The sequence below is a fragment of the Macrobrachium nipponense genome, chromosome 24, assembly GCF_015104395.2.
Source record: "Macrobrachium nipponense isolate FS-2020 chromosome 24, ASM1510439v2, whole genome shotgun sequence".
In the NCBI taxonomy this organism is placed as follows: domain Eukaryota; kingdom Metazoa; phylum Arthropoda; class Malacostraca; order Decapoda; family Palaemonidae; genus Macrobrachium; species Macrobrachium nipponense.
Window position 1 is genome coordinate 23,850,985 of NC_061091.1, and position 19,969 is coordinate 23,870,953.

The 19,969-nt window shown below is 42.9% G+C and overlaps 1 protein-coding gene and 2 long non-coding RNA genes across 3 annotated transcripts in view; 2 read left to right on the plus strand and 1 right to left on the minus strand.

Annotated features, from left to right (window-relative positions):
- The window catches only part of LOC135205517 (ribonucleases P/MRP protein subunit POP1-like), a gene marked incomplete in the record, with an annotated part of 122,013 nt that overhangs the window by 59,599 nt on the left and 42,445 nt on the right, over window positions 1-19,969 (minus strand). Inside the window, 1 exon segment of the mRNA XM_064236260.1 lies at window positions 5,380-5,616. Within this exon segment, the coding sequence (XP_064092330.1) occupies window positions 5,380-5,616 (237 nt within the window).
- LOC135205520 (uncharacterized) lies at window positions 10,132-10,901 on the plus strand. The gene is made up of 3 exons (XR_010312548.1): window positions 10,132-10,496; window positions 10,644-10,718; window positions 10,844-10,901. It is a non-coding gene; the product is annotated as an uncharacterized LOC135205520 (long non-coding RNA).
- On the plus strand, window positions 11,814-12,760 carry LOC135205519 (uncharacterized). The gene is made up of 3 exons (XR_010312547.1): window positions 11,814-12,205; window positions 12,348-12,430; window positions 12,629-12,760. It is a non-coding gene; the product is annotated as an uncharacterized LOC135205519 (long non-coding RNA).

Here is a 19,969-nt window from a genome sequence, read left to right on the forward strand (position 1 = left end):
TACGAGGCTGAACCAGAGCCTTAAGGACCGTTGGGGCCTTACGGCTAAGAGGAGGCAAGACCTAACACCTAAAGGTAAGGGACAGAGGAAACCTAGACGTTTCCAACCTTACCAGAAAAAGCAGCCACGCTTTCCTCAGCAAGTTCCAGCGGTGCCTTAGTGCAAACAGCCAACCTTCCACCTCTAAAGCTCAATCACAGCCAATTTTATGTGATATCCCCTCAGCCTCAGCCCTCCACCTCTTACGCCATCTCTCCAGCTTACATCAAGCCTTCGAGAGTCAAGCTTCACAGAAGTATGACCGCTCGGGTAAGGGAGGCAGAGGTAAGCGTTCCTTTCGTGGGAGAGGATCGGGAGGGCCCCTTTAATAGGGGAAAGCAACTTCAGAGGAGGCCGAGGCGGTTACCAGAACCAATGAAGAACTTCAGGTAGGAGGAGGCTGTTTCACTTTCGCCACCGGTGGAACTTCAGCGAATGGGCTCAGAGCATAGTGTCAAAAGGCCTGGGTGGAGCTGGTTGACGAACCCACCTCCATCCAGACCTTTCGTCAACTTCCTTCCAAGGAATTGACAGAGTACGCGGAGGACCTCCTTCAGAAAGGAGCTATAGCGAGAGTCAAAGAGATTAAAATTTCAAGGTCGCTTGTTCAGCGTGCCAAAGAAAGGCTCACAAAAAAGAAGGGTAATCTTAGACTTGTCCCGCTTAAACTTAGCCATCCGCTGCGACAAGTTCAAGATGCTCACGATCTCGCAGGTGCGGACCTTACTTCCCTGTGGGGCCGTCACCACCTCTATCGATCTTACAGACGCCTACTATCATATCCCTATTGCAAGACACTTCCGTCCGTATCTGGGTTTCAAGATAGGAGACCAGGCATTCTCCTTCAAGGTAGTTCCCTTTGGACTCAACGTGGCACCCAGGGTGTTCACGAAACTAGCGGAAGTGGTAGTGCAACAACTCAGGACACAAGGGATTATGGTAGTAGCATATCTCGACGATTGGTTGATCTGGGCTTCAACAGTCGAGGAATGCAACAGAGCTACACTGAAAGTGATTCAGTTCCTGGAATATCTAGGCTTCAAGATAAACAGGACCAAGTCAAGACTCACTCCAGAGTCAAACTTCAGTGGCTGGGCATTCAATGGAATCTATCCTCCCATACTCTGTCGATTCCATCAACCAAAAGGAAAGAAATAGCGAAGTCAGTCAAGCAATTTCTAAGTCACAAACTGGCGTCAAGGAGAGCTCAGGAGAGGATCCTGGGTTCTCTCCAGTTTGCATCATGACGAACGTCTTAATGAAAGCCAAACTGAAAGACCTAACCAGAATCTGGCGCTCACGAGCAAATGTCAGGTCCAGGGACAAACTATCCTCAGTCCCTCTGATTCTAAAGAATCGACTTCAGCCGTGGGCGAAAGTCAAGAATTTGTCAGTGTCAGTACCACTTCAGTTCCCTCCACCAGGGATCACCATCCACACAGACGCGTCCTTAAGCGGTTGGGGAGGGTATTCCCAGGTCAAAAAGGTTCAAGGAACTTGGTCACCTCAGTTCCGTCAGTTCCATATAAACGTACTGGAGGCAATGGCAGTGTTCTTGACTCTAAAAAGGTTGCGCCCACCAAAGTACTCCCACATAAAGCTAGTTCTGGACAGCGCAGTGGTAGTACAGTTGTATAAACAGAGGAGGCTCCAAGTCACGTCATCTAAATCATGTCATGGTAGCCATCTTCTCCCTGGCAGACAAGTTCAGTTGGCATCTCTCCTCCACTCACATAGCTGGAGTGAGAAACGTCATAGCAGACGCGCTATCCCGATCAGTGCCCCTAGAGTCGGAATAGGTCACTGGACAACAGTTCGTTCCAATGGATCCTTCAAAGAGTTCCAGGGCTACAGGTGGATCTCTTCGCATCTCAAGCGAATCACAAACTGCCGTGTTATGTAGCCCCCAACCTGGACCCTCTGGCCTATGCCACGGACGCCCTGGCTCTAGATTGGAACAACTGGAAGAAAGATTTATGTCTTTCCTCCAGTGAATCTTCTCATGAAAGTTTTAAACAAACTCAGGACATTCAAGGGTCAAGTGGCTCTAGTAGCCCCAGACTGGCCGAAGAGCAATTGGTATCCTCTAATTCTGGAACTGGGCCTTCGTCCTCTTCGGATCCCCAATCCAGGCTCTCCCAGTCAGTACAAACGAAGACTGTGTTCGCTTCCTCAGGGATTCTCAAAACCCTAACTTTATGGATTTCATGAAGTTTGCGGCAAAAAGAGATGCGAATATTGACCCTCAGAATATTCTCTTCTTGGAATCCGATAAAAGGGATTCAACTTTGAGACAGTATGATGCTGCTGTCAAAAAGTTAGCAATCTTCCTGAGAGAATCAGATATTAGAATCATGACAGTTAATTCAGCTATATCCTTTTTCAGATCCTTATTTGAAAAAGGTTTAGCAGCTAGCACGATTACGACAAACAAGTCAGCCTTGAAAAAAGATATTTCAATTTGGGTTCAACATAGACTTGACGGATTCCTACTTCTCGTCTATTCCTAAGGCATGTGCTAGACTTAGACCTTCTGTAAGGCCTACGTCAGTTTCATGGTTCTTAAACGATGTTCTAAAACTGGCTTCAGAAACCGATAATGACACATGCTCGTTTATAATGCTCTTAAGAAAAACCCTGTTTTTATTAAGCTTAGCTTCAGGAGCAAGAATTTCAGAACTGTCGGCTTTATCCAGAGATCCGGATCATATTCAATTCCTTCCCACAGGGGAAGTCCTACTTTCTCCGGAACGTAGCTTTTTAGCAAAGAATGAAGATCCTTTGATGAGGTGGGAACCTTGGAAGGTACTACCCCTTCCACAAGATGTATCTCTTTGCCCAGTTTCAACCTTACGAGCCTTTCTGTCCAGGACCTCCTCATCCTCATCGGGTCCCCTCTTTAAGAGGGAAAAAGGTGGAACTTTACATCCATTAAAGGCATCAGGCAACAAATCCTGTACTTTATTAAGCAAGCCAATCCTGACTCTTTCCCGAAAGCACATGATGTCAGGGCAGTAGCCACCTCAATTAATATTTCCAACATATGAACTTCGATGAGTTGAAAAAGTATACCGGATGGAAATCGCCGACAGTGTTCAAACTGTCATTACCTTAAGTCCTTGGAAGCTCTGAAATTTTCAGCAGTAGCAGCGGGTAACATAGTTTCCCCTGACTCTAGCTAATTTGTAGTAGAAGATTCAGTCCTCCTTTCTACCTGCCTCACTCAACAGTTCGTCTATTCCTGCCGTGTTCATTTACATTCACCTTGTGTCTTAGCTGCTTTTATGATGGTGTAGTGGGTGCCCCTTATTTTTTTGCTAGGGACACTCGCAGATGATTATAGATATTGATCTCATGGATGTTACCCCCTTATTTTTATGCTAGGGGATACATCTTATTTATAATGGTTACGGGTTTTGTATATTAAGTCATATACATTCCTTATATATTATCATTGTTGATTAATTTGTTCATTTGATTAATTTAATTGCTATTATATTTTTGATACATGCCTTTACACAGATACCATTTTGTTACATGTAAGCCATTTTACCTCTGTATATATGTAAATTACCTTATGATAAGAAACATGATTAGAATTAAGTGTATTTTAAGCATATTTCTATTTTTGTATCACTGTGTATATGTATCCTTTTAGCAATTATATTCTTTTTATATTTATTTTCTCTTTTATTTGAGACCTATTCTGATTTATTTTATTACTTTTGTTTACAATCTTGTGCTATTTCTCTGGTACGATTTCGCGCAGCGACACGAGCTGAGCCCAGAAAGGGATTTTGACGTAAGGAAAAATAAAAATCTATTGGCTGGGCGATGGCTCGTGTCGCCAGCGAAATCCCACCCTACCCATCCCTTCGCCCAAGATTGTCTGCTAACTTCAGGATGGCCACCAGAGGCGCAGCAGTCGGCAGCATGGGATGGAGTAGTAGTAGTACGAGCTGCTCACTCTGTGGGTCGGCTCTCCTCATGGAGGGTTTTTGTAGTGGGAGATTTCTATTGGCATTTGGCTCGTGGTAGTGGTCTCACTCGCTAGTGTTCATACCGACACCCTACTTGGAGGGTGGAGGCGATGTCAGTTATACTGAACCCTTTTTTCTTTTCTTTATTTTATTTATTCTCTGAGGTATGGGTCTTAGTACATTTACCCTAGAAATAATAGATTAAAGGATATTTCGCTGGCGACACGAGCCAATCGCCCAGAAATAGATTTTTCCTTACGTCAAAATCCCTTTAAATATCTCAATTCTCATAAAGCTGACCAAAATGTTTTGTTCTTCGTAATCAGATTGTCTTTATTATAAAGCAAGTTCCTTAAAAAGAAATAACTGAATAAACTGAAAATCATGTGAATTCTGACAAAATTTATTTTAAAAATTTGTTTCCTTCCAATACTTAAGTTATGTTGACTGAAAATTGGGTATCATAAACATATGGAAGTTTTCTGGTTGGAACTGCCTATTGAGAGAAGAATACATATAGAATTTAGCCAAAAGCCAAAAGAGAATATGAACAGAGGTACAGAGAAAGGAATGAAAGAGATTGCAGCTAGGGGCTGTAGGTCACATGCATATATGGATTTCTTTTGTATAGTGAAAAATAATTTTGTTATACAGTACTTTACTTTACATCATCCTCGTGTGTATATCTTTCTGCAGTGCAGTGTGACTTGTTGTAAAGCTTGAAAAATACTGTACAAAGCTTGGGATAAATCACCTAGACATAGAAAGAATACCAATGGAAGTTCCCAATGAGTTTACATCATGCCTTTACAAGGCATGATGTAAACTGAGTTCTCCCTACTGACCTCTGTCTTGTGTAATTTCCACCTAGTCCAGGTTTACATCTACCCAATATACTACTACAATTTTCTGGACCTTTCCACGGGTCTTTCTCAAGCAGCCAGTATTTTTTTTTTTTTTTTTTTTTTTTTTTTTTACTAGTGCTACTTTTCTTTTCCTACAATATGCCCATACCGTCTCCACTTTTGGAATCTCAGTTTATTCACAACACAATCATCTGAATGATGAATGGACCAAAATCACTTTGAGACCACCCAAAAGTAACATGTACTACCTTATCCAATTAATTCACATCAGTGCTGATGAAATAATCTTATCAAGGAAACCAATCAGATGCTGAGATGATTTTCAATGGTTCAGGGAATCTCAGTCTCATAATTGAGACTAACAGTCACAGCAATGGTTGAGGTAATGCTTTTACACTTGAATCAATTTTTTATACTTACACTCGTTCCATAATTTGCAAAGGCTTTATCATTTCATTTCACAGCTGCACAGATCTTAATAATTTTGAACATACCTGAGCCAGGCAGGATGATTTGGCAGCTCTAATTGATGACCTATAACCTTTATAAGTTGATTCATCTGACAGAGCATAGCCCCATCTCCTGATCATGTGAAACCGTTTAGAATGCCAAATATGAGTTTCTAGCCAAACAAATTCCTTCTGACGTCGATTATACTCTTCCAACAGTAGGCGAGGACGTCTACGGTATTTTCTGCTTGGACGGCGAGTGATTTTAGCATTGTTTCCACCCTAATTGAAGAAAAAATTAAAAATCTAAGAAAGAGATTTTGAAAATAGCCTTTAACTATATTGTATAAAATAAGGAAAATAATGGAAAATTTAAAAAAATCTACTGTCCCTACAAACATTCAATAAAGTGCTGAAACGATGCTCCAGAAAACTGAAAGAGTGAACCAGATAACTTTGTAGCAACAATTTCTGAGCTTAATTCAACACTAAAACAGCAAATTAGTACTGGTTCTTCATTACAAACTTATCCCCCTTCATCTTACTGCATAGGTACATAATATTGAAACTTTATTGTAATCATCATATGTAGAAAGCTAGAAAAACAAATTCACATCCAGTACTGTATCTGCATTAACAAGCTAACAGAATAAAGGATAGAAGTAATCATTGATTTTACTTACTTCTTGAGTTTTGCAACTATTATGGTCAGCATTGCTATAAGTAACAATAATTATTATTGTGCACAAACTGATTGCATAATGTATTTATATTATAAATTATAACAACGTACTATACTGCACATTATGGAAGCAGTACAATACTGTTTGTGTAGAGAGAGAGAGAGAGAGAGAGAGAGAGAGAGAGAGAGAGAGAGAGAGAGAGAGAGAGAGAGAGAGAGAGAGAGAGAGAGAGAGCATTGGCATTTTGTACTTATATTTCCTCTGTTATACAGTGGTACCTCGAGATACAAAAGGCTCAATTTACGAAAAACTCGAGATACGAAAGCCAATACGAAAAATTTAACGGCTTTACATACGAAAAGTTTTCGAGATACGAAAGGTTTCTGTAAAGTCCGAGATTCGCCCGAAACACCGATAACAATTTTGAAACTCGCGCGCCGCCAACTTAGTAGACTCGCCACCATCCTCCTGCTCTCCCATTGGTTCCTGATGCTAGTCACGGCCATGAGATCCTTCTCTCCTATTGGCCAGCGTCCCTCCCATCATGCATCTATGTAAGTGGTGGCGTGCCTCGGCCACTCGGTACCAGCATTGTTATAGTACGCACGCGGTATTCGTTTCGGGATCGTCAACTGTTTCTGAACCTACTAGTCAGAGTTGACATTGTGATGGTGTTTGTGTCATGTGTATTTTAAAAAAAAATTTCTCATATCTTTTCACAGAAAATGGAAAAAGAAGAGCACCTCTTGAGTGACGACATATATGATATGATTGACCAAGATCTCTCTCGTGGGATAAGTGACCAAGATTTCTCACATGGGATAAGTGATCAAGGTCTCTCTCATGGGATAACTGGAAACTTTGCAAGGTTGGTAGAATCTCCACTCCCTGCTGAACAGAGGGTGTTGACCAATAATTTACAACATGCATACCAGTATAATCAAGGCACTTCAGTTTATGTTGAAGGTCAGCAGCCGAACATTCAGTACCTAAATCAGTTGCAGAGAGAGCATTTGGTTGAACAGGGTTTTGATGGACACCAGGGCCAACAGAGTCATGAGGTGCAACAATTAGTAGATAATTATCAAGACGGTCAGCTGTTAATGAACACTACGCGTTTATAGAAAAAAAGACACCCCGAAAAGGCTCACACAGGTCGTATGCTTGCGCAGTTCGACGACGTTTGCCTGAGTCGTTTCAGGAACATTGTGAAAAGTAGGCAGAAGCAATCTTCCTTGGATTGTTATTTTTTAAAGAGGCCTTTAGCATTAGCAGTAGTAAGCAAAAAGGAAGAACCAAGAGATAAAAAACAGAAAGTTGAAAGTAGTGATGAAGTTGAAATTCTGTATAAAAAAAAAAAAGGCAGAAATTAAGGATGTTCTAGCCGCTTTTCATAAAGTGCAATCATTTGTCCTCCTCCTCCTCTGCCGCCACTTTCGGAGATAGCCTCACTCGAAAGGTAAGCTTCCACATTTTATGTACAGTATTTCTTGTAGTATACCATGGACACTAATACACTTTATTTATAGGTTTTTTGCATTTTGTTATTAATTTAGGTATTGAATGGTCCAAATTGTTGTAGTATTTCATTGTTTATAAGTCAATTTAGCTTTATTATGAAATTTACTGGGGTGTTTTTGGAGGGCTTGGAACGGATTAGCCATTTTACATGTAAAATGTGGTCCAAGATACGAAAACCTCATGATACGAAGGGCGCCTCGGAACGGATTAATTTCGTATCTCGAGGTACTACTGTATATGTTACAGTGTTACAGTGCAGATTACTGAATTAAGGAAATTAAGGCGGTCCCCGGGTTACGACGGTTCCGGCTTACGACGTTCCGAGGTTACGACGCTTTTTCTTAAATATTCAATGGAAAAATCCGTCCTGGGTTACGACGCTTGTTCCGAGGTTACGACGCTGACGCTTCCGACGCTCCGAGTTAACGACGCTTTTAAAAAACACATGCTATGATAAAAATCCTTTATAGTTTAGCACAGTATATAATAAAAATATGTTTTTGGTTACATTACAACAAAAATTTTGAGGTTATGATGATTTTCGACACTTTTTTTGTCGTATCTTTTTAATTTTTTTAGTGACACCGCATATGCGGAACTAGTTTCCGAACGAATAATACACTAGCTTGGGATGCGCAGTTTAAAACAGTCCAAAAGCGCAAATAATGAAAAAATCATTGCTTGTTTCCAGTACATAATTAAAAAAACTAAGTTTCTGGTTAGATTACAACGCAAATTCCAAGGTTACGACGTTTTGTTATGCTTTTTAACGATACCTCATACGCAGAACTAGTTTCTGAGCGGAGGCGCATAAATTAATTTACGCTATTAAACTGTATGGTAAATTGACCGAACAACGACCTCGAACGGTCGAGGACGCTAAGCGTAACAATACCAAAGGACGCCACTTCAATCGCGTGCCTGCCTGAATTTCACTCGGTTGTGTGCTAAGACGTTGCTGATTTTCCTTGCCTTTTTCGCGAATTTACAATGGCTCCTAAACGCCAAAGTACTTCCTCTGATGATAGTTCATCCAAGAAGAGGAAGGTCATCACGATGGAGGTAAAATATGACGTGGTGAAGCGTTCGAAGAAGGGAGAAACTAACACCGAAATAGGTCGTGCTTTAGGCTTGAGCAGGACGACGGTGGTAACCATTGTGAAAGACAAAGAACGTATTCTGAAGCACGTTAAGGATGCTGCACCGATGAAGTCAACGGTGATAAACGAGAAGCAACGTAGCCAGAGCATTGTTGAAATGGAGAAGCTCCTGATGATCTGGCTGGAGGACCAGAACCAGCGACGTGTTCCGGTGAGCTTAAGTGTGATCCAGGAGAAGGCTAGAGCGCTGCATGAGGCAGTAGTGAAAAAGTTTGGAGAAGGCAGTGCTGGTAGTGAATTTTCCGCGAGTAGAGGTTGGTTTAACCGTTTTAAGGCTCGTGCAAATTTGCATAATGTGAAGCTGCAAGGTGAAGCTGCTAGTGCTGATAGCGAAGCAGCAGGTAGTTTTCCAGGTGGTTTGGCCGAGATAATTAAGGATGGTGGTTACACGGCTGACCAAGTCTTTAATGTGGATGAGACTGGTTTATTTTGGAAAAGAATGCCAAATCGAACGTACCTTTCCAAGGAGGAGAAGTCAGCACCTGGCCATAAAGCTGGAAAGTAGCGACTGACTTTGCTGTTTGGGGCCAATGCAAGTGGCGATTTGAAACTTAAGCCCTTGCTGGTGTATTTGGCCGAGAATCCCAGGGCTATCAAGGGCATTTTCAAGAGTCAACTCCCTGTGATTTGGAAATCAAATAAGAAGGCTTGGGTTACCTTAATGGTCTTCGAAGATTGGTTCAATGACCATTTCGTGCCAGCAGTGGAACGGTATTTGACTTCGAAGGGTCTGCCTTTTAAGGCCCTCTTAGTCCTGGACAATGCCCCTGGTCACCCTTCAAATTTGAACGACATGCACCCTAATGTGAAGGTGGTGTACCTCCCACCCAATACCACATCGCTGATACAGCCAATGGACCAGGGAGTAATAGCTAATTTCAAGGCTTACTACCTTAGAAGGACCATACGTTTTGCTTTGAGGGCCATAGAAGCTAACAAGGAGTTGACACTGAAGCAATTCTGGAAGGGCTACAACATTGCAGATGCAGTGAAGAACATTGCAAGTGCTTGGGACAAGGTGAAGATGACCACTTTAAATGGGGCCTGGAAGAAACTGTGTCCACAGTTTGTGCACAGTTTTGAAGGCTTTGACCAGGCAGAAGACGTCGAGACTGTGACGAGGAAGATCGTAGGGCTAAGCAAGAGGCTGAAACTAGATCTTGAACCTGATGATGTAACAGAGCTGCTGGCATCCCATGGAGAGGAATTGTCAGCAGAGGACCTGCTTGAACTTGAACAACAAATGATTGAGGAGGAGGAGGCGGCACCAGAGCCAAAAGCCAGGTCATTAACTGTGAAAGGCTTGTCAGAGGGTTTTACTCATCTGGAGAGAGCCTTGGCTTCTTTTGAGGCAGAAGACCCTAACATTGCCAGGTTTGACAAAATAAAACGTGGTATGATGGACTTAGTAACTTTCTACAAGGAGACCCTGAAGGAGAAGCAGACGAAGAGAAGTGTGCAGTCCAGGCTTGACACTTTCTTTCACAAGTCTCCAGTACCACCACCTCCCACTCCTAGTCCTGGTAAGGAATTCTGAACTGTTTTACTAATTTATGTGTTTACATAGTGTACATATAAAATGTGTTAATTTTTTAATGTAACAACTAAATGTTAGAGTAAATTGTAACTTCATTAATTTTCATCATTTGTAATTTTATTGCAGAAGTGGTGACAGTTCCAGATCCCCCTGTACTACCTGTGACAGTTCCAGATCTCCCTGTACTACCTGTGACAGTTCCAGATCCCCCTGTACCTGGACCCTCTGTAGCAGCCCGTCCACCTGTACTACTACAATCAGGTAAGCAATTTCATTTTTCTCATTTTCATGTTGGAAATTGTTAACACCCTACTAGTACATTATGGCATACATACGTACACTACTTACATAGTGGTACAATGTGTTTGATGTTGCATAGCCTTATTATTTTTTTTTTTTTCATTTCAGACACCTTTGATAGTGACAGCAACCCAGATGACCCTGAGCCTTTCCATGGTTTTGATGGCTCGCCCTATTCATCAGGTAAGGAATCCTTAACAAATTTGTATAAAATGTTTTATATTATTGCTAATAGAAATTTTATTAAAAGTGTACATATGCTACAGTTACATCCACCTTATATTTATGTACCCTATCATTCTTTCCAGATCTAGATGTTCCCTCATCAGAGCCCAAATCAGTTGATACGAGTAGTATCACCTCTCCAATTCCTTCAGGTAAAAGAATTCTTCATTTTTTATATTGTACACACTACATATGTCAAACAGTAATAACATGTGCAGTAGTTACAGTAGTAACTCTATCATTTTATATATTTTTTATCATTCCAGACTCCCAAGCACCTGCCCATCCCACTCCATAGCCCAGCCACCCACTCATCTACCATATGCCCATCCCAGTAAGCAAGCCAACCACTAGAATTTGGTAAGGACATTTTTTTTATTAATGTTTTATTATTACATATGTAATAACCATGTTATGTATGTAACATACATACTAATCATATGTAAACTTATCATTCCAGAGACTGGCATGCACCTGTGACTTACATAAACCAGACCTCTACATAGCCTACATGTCTTCATTTTGCTGAAGGTAAGGAATTATCAGTTGTTTTTAATGTGTGCATACCTACAATAAATTTTGTACACCTAAGTGGTTACATACTGTCCTTTAATATTAATTCTTCATTCCAGACTGCCCATCATCCTAGCCTGTTATCTGTGATAAAGCACACTGAAGTTAGGTATGGAATGCATCCTTATCAGGAATGCTCTACACCTCCATCTCCATCTCCCACAACCTCGGTAACAGGTTTGAGACTCACTAAAAGTTGGTAAGTTATGTAAGGAATTTCTAAATTAAGTTTTATACTACATGTTATATGTGATATTAAACCACTGTATGGTGCATATTACTGTATGTAACTTACTCTTTGTCCATCCAGGGTTACATAGCACGACAACTTTAAACTAAAAGTAAGGAATTAATTAAAATACATTAACTCTTTTAGTACTCTTGATATATCTATAGTAATTAACATATTGCATTCATGAATTTCTGTAGTATATTTTTTACACTAATTTTGTTACTTTTTCCTTCCAGAACCAACATTTTTCACACAACTCCAGGTTGTTACTACACATTACAAGTGTCATCAAGGGATAACTACAAGTAGAAGCACCATTTTTGGATGGAAAAAAACCCTTCAGGAAAGTATACGTATCAAATGTAACATGTAGTATAACAAAGTATGAACAGTAAGGGTTTTACATACAGTATTACATACGTACATAACTTTTTTTTACAGGAATTTCCAACCAAGTTTGATTACATACATGTTATAAACCACTGTACGTATGGTTACTGTATGTAACTTACTAAACATACATGACTTAACTTAGATACTTTTTTGGTACATTCCAGAATCCCAGGACCCCCTCAATGATGCAGGCTATGGGGCCACATAAAACTTTGTCCAGGGTTACATACATACTCACTAAAAGTTGGTAAGTTATGTAAGGAATTTCTAAATTAAGTTTTATACTACATGTTATATGTGATATTAAACCACTGTATGGTGCATATTACTGTATGTAACTTACTATGCATAGAGTACTTACTGACATAATTATTTTTTGTACATTCCAGAACCCCCTGAATGATGTAGGCTATGGGGCCACATAAGACTTTGTCCATCCAGGGTTACATAGCACGACAACTTTAAACTAAAAGTAAGGAATTAATTCACATACATTAACTCTTTTACTCTTGATATAACTCAAAGTAAGGAATTATAAACTAAAAGTAAGGAATTAATTAACATACATTAACTCTTTTACTCTTGATATCTATAATTTACATAGCATTCAGGACTTTGTGTAGTGTACTACTACGTATTTTGTACTAATTGTTATACTTTTACCTTCCAGAACTACCAGACTGGGATTTTAGTGTACTCCAGGATGTACATTACATACTACATACTACGTACCATAAGGATTTAAAGTGTATAGTGTATAAATTACTACCATAAGGATTGACAGTGTCTAGTGTATAAATTACTACCATAAGGATTGACAGTGTACATAGTGTATAAATTAACAAGTTCATTAATAAAGGTTTATAAACATTCAAGAACCATCCTTTGGCATTGAAATATAACCACACTTCACATCATGCAATACTTGCATGTTACACAGGTAAGTTCTCTGACTTTTTCTTAGTTTAAGGCATATTTCCAAGTGTCGTTCCGGCTTACGACGATTTTCGGATTACGACGCGTCTCAAGAACGGAACCCCCGTCGTAACCCGGGGACTGCCTGTATTCCAAGAAAGGCATTAACTTATAAAAGAACATAAGAAAAGGCACGAATGATAATAAAAAGGGAAATGGGAAAAGAATGAAATAATGATTTTAAGAAAGGATTGTCTTAGTCCAGCCCAACCCCAAATGACCAGGACATTCTAGCCATCAAGAATCTGGACTGCATCTCCCAAAACCTTTGTCATCCACGTTACCAAAGATTAAGCGGCCGACAAGCGGTATTGCCCAGGCACCCTCATGAAGTTGGAACACAGAGAACTCAGTCACACCTCATTTACGCCTTCACCAGCCCTCTTCGCAGAATTAACTGGCGCTCCATTTTTGTGACAGGTAAGAGAGAGCCAGGGGTGATTCCATCTGGCAAATGTTAGAAAAGGACTTCTATGCTCCTTGTTTAAAAAGGGGGAAGTGTTAAACTCGAAAGCTCCACCCTTTCCTAGGTAGGCCTATGGTTTTAACCAATCAAATCAGCAGTCTCAGATTGTAAGGATGTCCCAAAATAGGTCCCAACGAATACCTCATGAGGATACCCAAGGATAGGAACAAGAGGCGTTTCCAAATGAAGAGACTACGAATCACTACAGAGGAAGTGACAGGAAGGCGGTTTTGTAGAAAGTCTGTAGCCACTCAGACTCAAGAATTCTTTCAGAAGATGCCACACCCAGTCAAAATCCAAAATCCAAAGGCGGTGCTAAGAGGATACCATCCGAATAAAAAGGCTCGACAGAGAGAGAGAAGACAGTGGAGAACAAGTGGAGAAAGAGTGGAAAGAGGGAGAACAGAGGAGAAGAAGAACCAGAAGTGAGGGAAGATGTGCTAAGTGTGGTGTGTGAATAGACAGTGATAAGTGACAAGATTGCACTCAGTAAAATTCCCTCGTGCCTAACAGACTTGCAAACAAAACAAAGTGCCTTCAAAATGATATTTTCATAATAAAAATGATATTGTTAAACTACAATAAAGTTTTGTACATACTTACCTGGCAGATATATACTTAGCTATAGTCTCCGACGTTCCGACAGAATTTCAAATCTCGCGGCACACGCGACAGGTAGGTCAGGTGGTCTACCTTACCCGCCGCTGGGTGGCGGGCGTATGAACCAATCTATCTCTCCAGCCAGATTTTTTCTCTTTCACCTGTCTCCTGAGGGGAGGCTGGGTGGGCCATTAGACGTATATATCTGCCAGGTAAGTATGTACAAAACTTTATTGTAGTTTAACAATATCATTTTTTGTACATGAACTTCCCTGCCAGATATATACTTAGCTGATTGGCACCCTTGGTGGAGGGTAAGAGACAGCTAAAGTAATAAGGAGGGAGATAAGAAACAACTGATGTTGTAGGATATAAATAACCTTGGTTCTTACCTGTTCAGGCAGAAGACTTCATTGATATTATCTCTGAGTCTGCGTTGCCTGGAGAGCTACAGCTAGGACGTGACCTGATGCTGAAAGACTCTCGGATCTACCACTGGGATATGTGATCCCTTTGTGTGTAGAATCCAAGTCGGATCCTGTTAAAGGGAGTTCGTCCCTATCTTAACAGGTCCTAACCACTACTACTGCAAGGAGCCACACTCATCAGACCACCTAAACCAAACTACTAAAGATTAGTATTACGACCTAAAGAGATGCCTTCATGCATCCTCTTTAAGGCAACCAACAACAACAAATACAAGGGGAAAAAATTTATACTACTAAACAGGATGAGTTCGCCAGCTCCCTGCCCCAGCACTGAACTCCGCAGATACGTACGGGCCCAAGGCGAAGCATTTTTCATAAGTGATTCTCACATCACGTAAGTAGTGGTTCGCGAACACTGACTGACATCTCCCAGAATGTTGTCTCCATCAGATTTCGCACGGACATATTCTTGTTGAAAGCAAGAGAAGTTGCTATGGCTCTTACTTCGTGTGCTTTCACTTTAAGAAGCCTAAGATGTTCTTCTCTGCAGGATCCGTGTGCTTCTTTGATGAGGCTTCTCAAGAAGAAGGACAATGCGTTCGTTCGACAATGGACGAGTAGGCTCTTTTTACTGAACACCACAAGGACCTCTCGGTTGGCTTTCAGTTGCTCTTTTCTTCTAAGGTAGTATTTCACCATTCTCACTGGGCAAAGAGTTCTCTGGTTCTTCTCCTACCAAAGAAGATAAACCCACGAATCTCGAAGTTCTTGGGCCATGGACTTGATGGGTTCTCATTCTTTGCAAGAAAACCAGGAAGGAAAGAGCAAATGAGAGAGTCCTCCTTAAAACCACATTACCATCAATCGCCTGAAGCTCACTCCACTCTTCTGGCGGAAGCTAGAGCCATCAAAAACAGAGTCTTCCTGGTAAGGTCTCTGAATGAGGCTGAATTAGGGGGTTCAAACCTAGAGGACCCAAGGAATTGAAGGACTACATCCAAATTCCCAGCTAGGTGTCTTAGGATATACTGCATTTTCGTTGTATTAAACGACCTAATAAGGTCCTGTAGGTCCTTATCTTCCGATAAGTTGAGGCCCCTGTGCCTGAAGACATTCGCCAACATACTACGATAGCCTTTAATCGTCGAAACGACTAAGCCACATTCTTGTCTTAAGAATAAAAAGAAGTCTGCAATTTGATTCACAGAGGTACTGGAAGAGGAAACGTTATTCCTCTTGCACCATCTTCTGAAGACATCCCACTTCGATTGGTACACTCGTAATGTGGAAGACCTCCTCGCTCTAGCGATTGCCTTAGCAGCTGCTGACGAAAAGCCTTTCGCTCTGACCAGTTTTTGGACAGTCTGAAGCCAGTCAGACTGAGAGCGGGGAGGTTTTTTGTGGTACCTGTTGAAGTGGGGCTGTCTGAGTAGATCGCTCCTTAGAGGAAGCGATCTTGGAAAAAAAATCCACTAGCCATTCCAGCACCTCTGTGAACCAATCTTGTGCTGGCCAAAAGGGAGCTATCAAAGTCATCCTCGCGGAATCTGACTCTGGCGCCACTTTTTTTAAAGTCAACCCCAGAATCTTGAATGGGGAAGGGGGGAAACGCGTATACATCGAGTCCTTTCCAATCGAGTAGGAGAGCGTCTATCCCTATTGCTCCTGGATCCGAGATGGGAGAGCAATACAGATCCAGTCTTTTGTTCTTTGCAGTTGCAAACAGGTCTAAGAGAGGCCTGCCCCACAACTTCCAAAGCTCTGGCAAACATCTTGGTGCAGAGTCCACTCTGTGGGAAGGACCTGATCTTTCCTGCTGAGGAGATCTGCCCTTACATTCCTTTCTCCCTGTTACGAATCTGATGAGAAGTTTTATCCCCCTTTCTTCTGTCCACAGAAGAAGATCTCTTGCTGTTTCGTACAGAGAGAAGGAATGCGTCCCCCCCTGTTTCCTGATGTATGCCAGAGCCGTGGTGTTGTCCGAGTTTATTTGCACAACTGCTCCTGTCACATCTGACTCGAACTCCTTCAGAGCAAGCCACACGGCTATTAGTTCTTTCCTGTTGATGTGCAGGAAGACTGGTCCCCCATCCAGGTTCCTGACACCTCCTTGGTCCCAGAGTCGCCCCCCAACCTGTTTCCGACGCATCGGAGAACAACACCAGCTGGGTTTCTGGGATTGAAGAGGCAGTCCCTGCGAGAACTTGTCGGATCCGCCCACCATGCTAACTCCTTCTTGATTTGAAGAGTAATTGACAGGGAGAACTTCAAATCCTGAGAAGGACGACTCCAATTCCGATGAAGAAAGAATTGGAGCGGTCTCAGGTGCAAACCTTTCCTAGGGAAACAAATTGCTCCAGTGAGGAGAGCGTCCCCAGCAGACTCATCCACTCCCTCACTGTGCATACTTCTTTCCCTAAGAAGGTTGTTTACTTTTTCGAGTCCCCGGGCTATCCTCTCCTGTGACGGAAAAGCCCGAAAACTCAGAGAGTTCATCTGGATCCCCAGATAAACGCACTCTTGAGCGGGAATCAGACTTGACTTCTGCAGATTGACCAGAAGTCCTAAGGAATAAGTCAAATCCAGGGTTTTCTTCAAGTCCTTCAGACAACGATCTCTGGAATTGGCCCTTATAAGCCAATCGTCGAGATAGAGCGAAATCCTCACCCCTTCCAGGTGAAGCCATTGTGCCACATTGCCTCATGATGGCCGTAAAGACTTGGGGGGCCGTGGAGAGGCCAAAACACAGGGCCCTGAATTGGAAGATTCTTCCCCCCATCATGAATCTTAGAAACTTCCTCGAGGAAGGATGGATTGGTACGTGGCAAGTATAAGCGTCCTGTAAGTCCAAGGACACCATCCAGTCCCCTGGACGGAGTGCTGCTAACACCGAGGCAGTGGTCTCCATCGTGAACTTCTTCTTTTCGACGAAGAAGTTCAGGGCGCTTACATCCAACACCGGTCTCCATCCCCCTGAGGATTTCGGAACTAGGAACAGGCGGTTGTAAAAGCCTGCCGAAAGATGATCTGCCACTAGTTCGATCGCCTCCTTTTCCAGCATCTGATCTACCGCTAGTCGGAGGGCTTGATTCATGATGGGGAGGTCCCTGTATCTGGCCGTCAACTCCCTCGGGGTATTCGTCAAGGGAGGCCTCGAAGAGAACGGGATTAGATAGCCCTTCCTCAAAATTGACAGGGTCCAGGCATCTGCGTCTTTCTGGGCCCAGACTTCTGCAAACTGTAAAAGCCTGGCGCCTACAGTTTGTCTGAAGGACTTGAGTCTTACTTGGGAGGTTTGATTGACTTCGTAAAAGTCCTCCCTCTTCTGTTTGGTTTCCGACCTCTGAACGAAGAGGATCTAGAGGTAGATGCCCCTCGAAAGGGTTCTGAGAGGTCGGCTTAGCTTTCTTTGTCTTAGTCTGGAAAGGTAGGGCGCGGCTTCCTTGCAGACTGTGCTAGAAGGTCCTGCGTAGCTTTGGCAGAGAGAGCCTTCGAAATGTCTTGAACCAGGTGTTTAGGAAACAGCTGTGTAGAGAGAGGGGCAAAAAGCAAAGACGATCTCTGAGCATGTGAGACCGACTTTGTTAAAAATGAGCAAAAAACTGATCTTTTCTTCAAGACCCCTGCTCCAAACAGTGAAGCTATTTCGCTGGCCCCATCTCTCACCGATTTATCCATACAGGATAAGACACAATTCAAATCCTCCGGAGGAAAACGTGTCCGGTTCCTTGAGTTTCTTGGCTAGGACTCCGAGGGACCAATCGAGAAAGTTGAAAAACTTCCAAGACTCTAAAAATGCCTTTTAGAATGTGATCCATTTCATTCATTACCCACGTAGTTCTGGCCGAATTCAAAGCTGATCTTCTAGTGGCGTCTACTAGTGCCGAAAAATCTGCGTCAAGCTGAAGACGGAAGGCCCAGTCCCAAGGGTTCTCCTGTCTCATACCAAAATCCTGTCCTTCCTGAAAGCTTCGACGGAGGGAAGGCAAACATTGTTTTCCCCGCTTCCTCTTTAGTACGCATCCATGAACCGAACTCTTGAGCGCTTTCCTTCATAGAAAAGAGTCGGTCTTCATTCGCACCACACGAAGATCCTTTCGTTGTCTTTCGCTGTGGAGAACAACGAGTGTGGAGAAGGAGGAGCAGTAGGGCTCAAAGACTCTCCGAACTCCTGAAGGAGAAGTTCTGTGAGCTTCTTGTACGAAGAAACTGTTGCCGATGTATTAGTTTCTTCCTCAGAGGCTTCCTGGTCTTCTTGAGGAGGAGAACGGGGATGAGGATCCTTATGAGAATCCTTAGATGATTTCCTAGCTGGGGTACAGTGCGATGAAGGAGACAAAACGTCTTGAATGAGGAGAAGATTCCAAAGTAGAAAGGCGTACAGGAGAACGACGAGTTGTAAAAGAAGGACGCTTATCCGAAAATTTCTTGTCTAAACTCGCATTCTCTAGAAAGACCACGTCTATCCCTAGGGAAACTAACGAGAGGGAGAGCGCCTGCTAAGATCCTGTCGCCGATCGTGAGGAGAGCGGCTACTAGGCGTCCGAGCGCCTATCTGTCACAGGGCGCGTTAGTGGAAATCCTGGCGCCTACCAAGCGGCGAAACGTTGCTAAAAATAGGGCGCCTTTCAGGAGCAGGGCGCTTTAGAGGCTCTTGATGCCTACGAAGCGGAGAGCGGCTGCTACGCTCGAGCGCTTTAAAAACAAGAAACAGGGCGTTCTGCGAGATCTTGGTCCTTACCAAGGGAGAACGTCTGTAAGCTCCGAGCGCTTAAAACGAAACAGGGCGTTCTGCGGATCTTGGTCCTTACAAGGGGAGAACTTCTGTAAGCTCCAGCGCCTAACAGAATCAGGCGCTTGAGGCGTTCTACTTCTAGCAAGAGGAGACCGATCAGGAGTAGGGAGTCTCGAGAACGAAGAGCGCCTACTAGGAGAACGAAAGCAAACGAGGATCAAGGTGTCTTTCTCCAGGAGAACAGCTACTAAACGAATGACGCTTACCAGGAGCAGGGCTCCTACTAGACTCTTGATGTCTTACAGGGGAGGAGCGAACTCCGTGCGATGAGCGCCTACCAGTCACGTTATCCGACGCCCGACTACAGTAGTCGGAAGGAGAAGTGCTACTTTCAGAAGGGCATTCCCTAGCGTTCTCTGAGAAGACGAGGAGAAGAAAGAAGAGACGGACGACGAACCAAGTCTTCTATGACCTGCGCGACTCTCTCTTCTTGCACGAACTCTAGAGAAGGAGAAACAGAAGGGGCTGGAGCGTCGACCCTAGAAGGGCAGGAATTCCGATTTGAGGAAATATCTTCATAGTCCAAGGAGCGCCTATCCGTCGAATGGGCGGTCTCGACACCTCCGAGCGGGAGTGGTGTTCCTCTCGTGAAATGTTACGATGAGTAGAAGAATCCTCAAAGAAGGAGAACGCCGATTACAAGGAGAGCGCTCTTCCGACGGAAAACGCCGCCTCGAATCTCTTGATCGGGAGAGACAAATCCTTCCTTCTACGCGATCTCGATGCCAAGGAGTCCGCCAAGGCTGT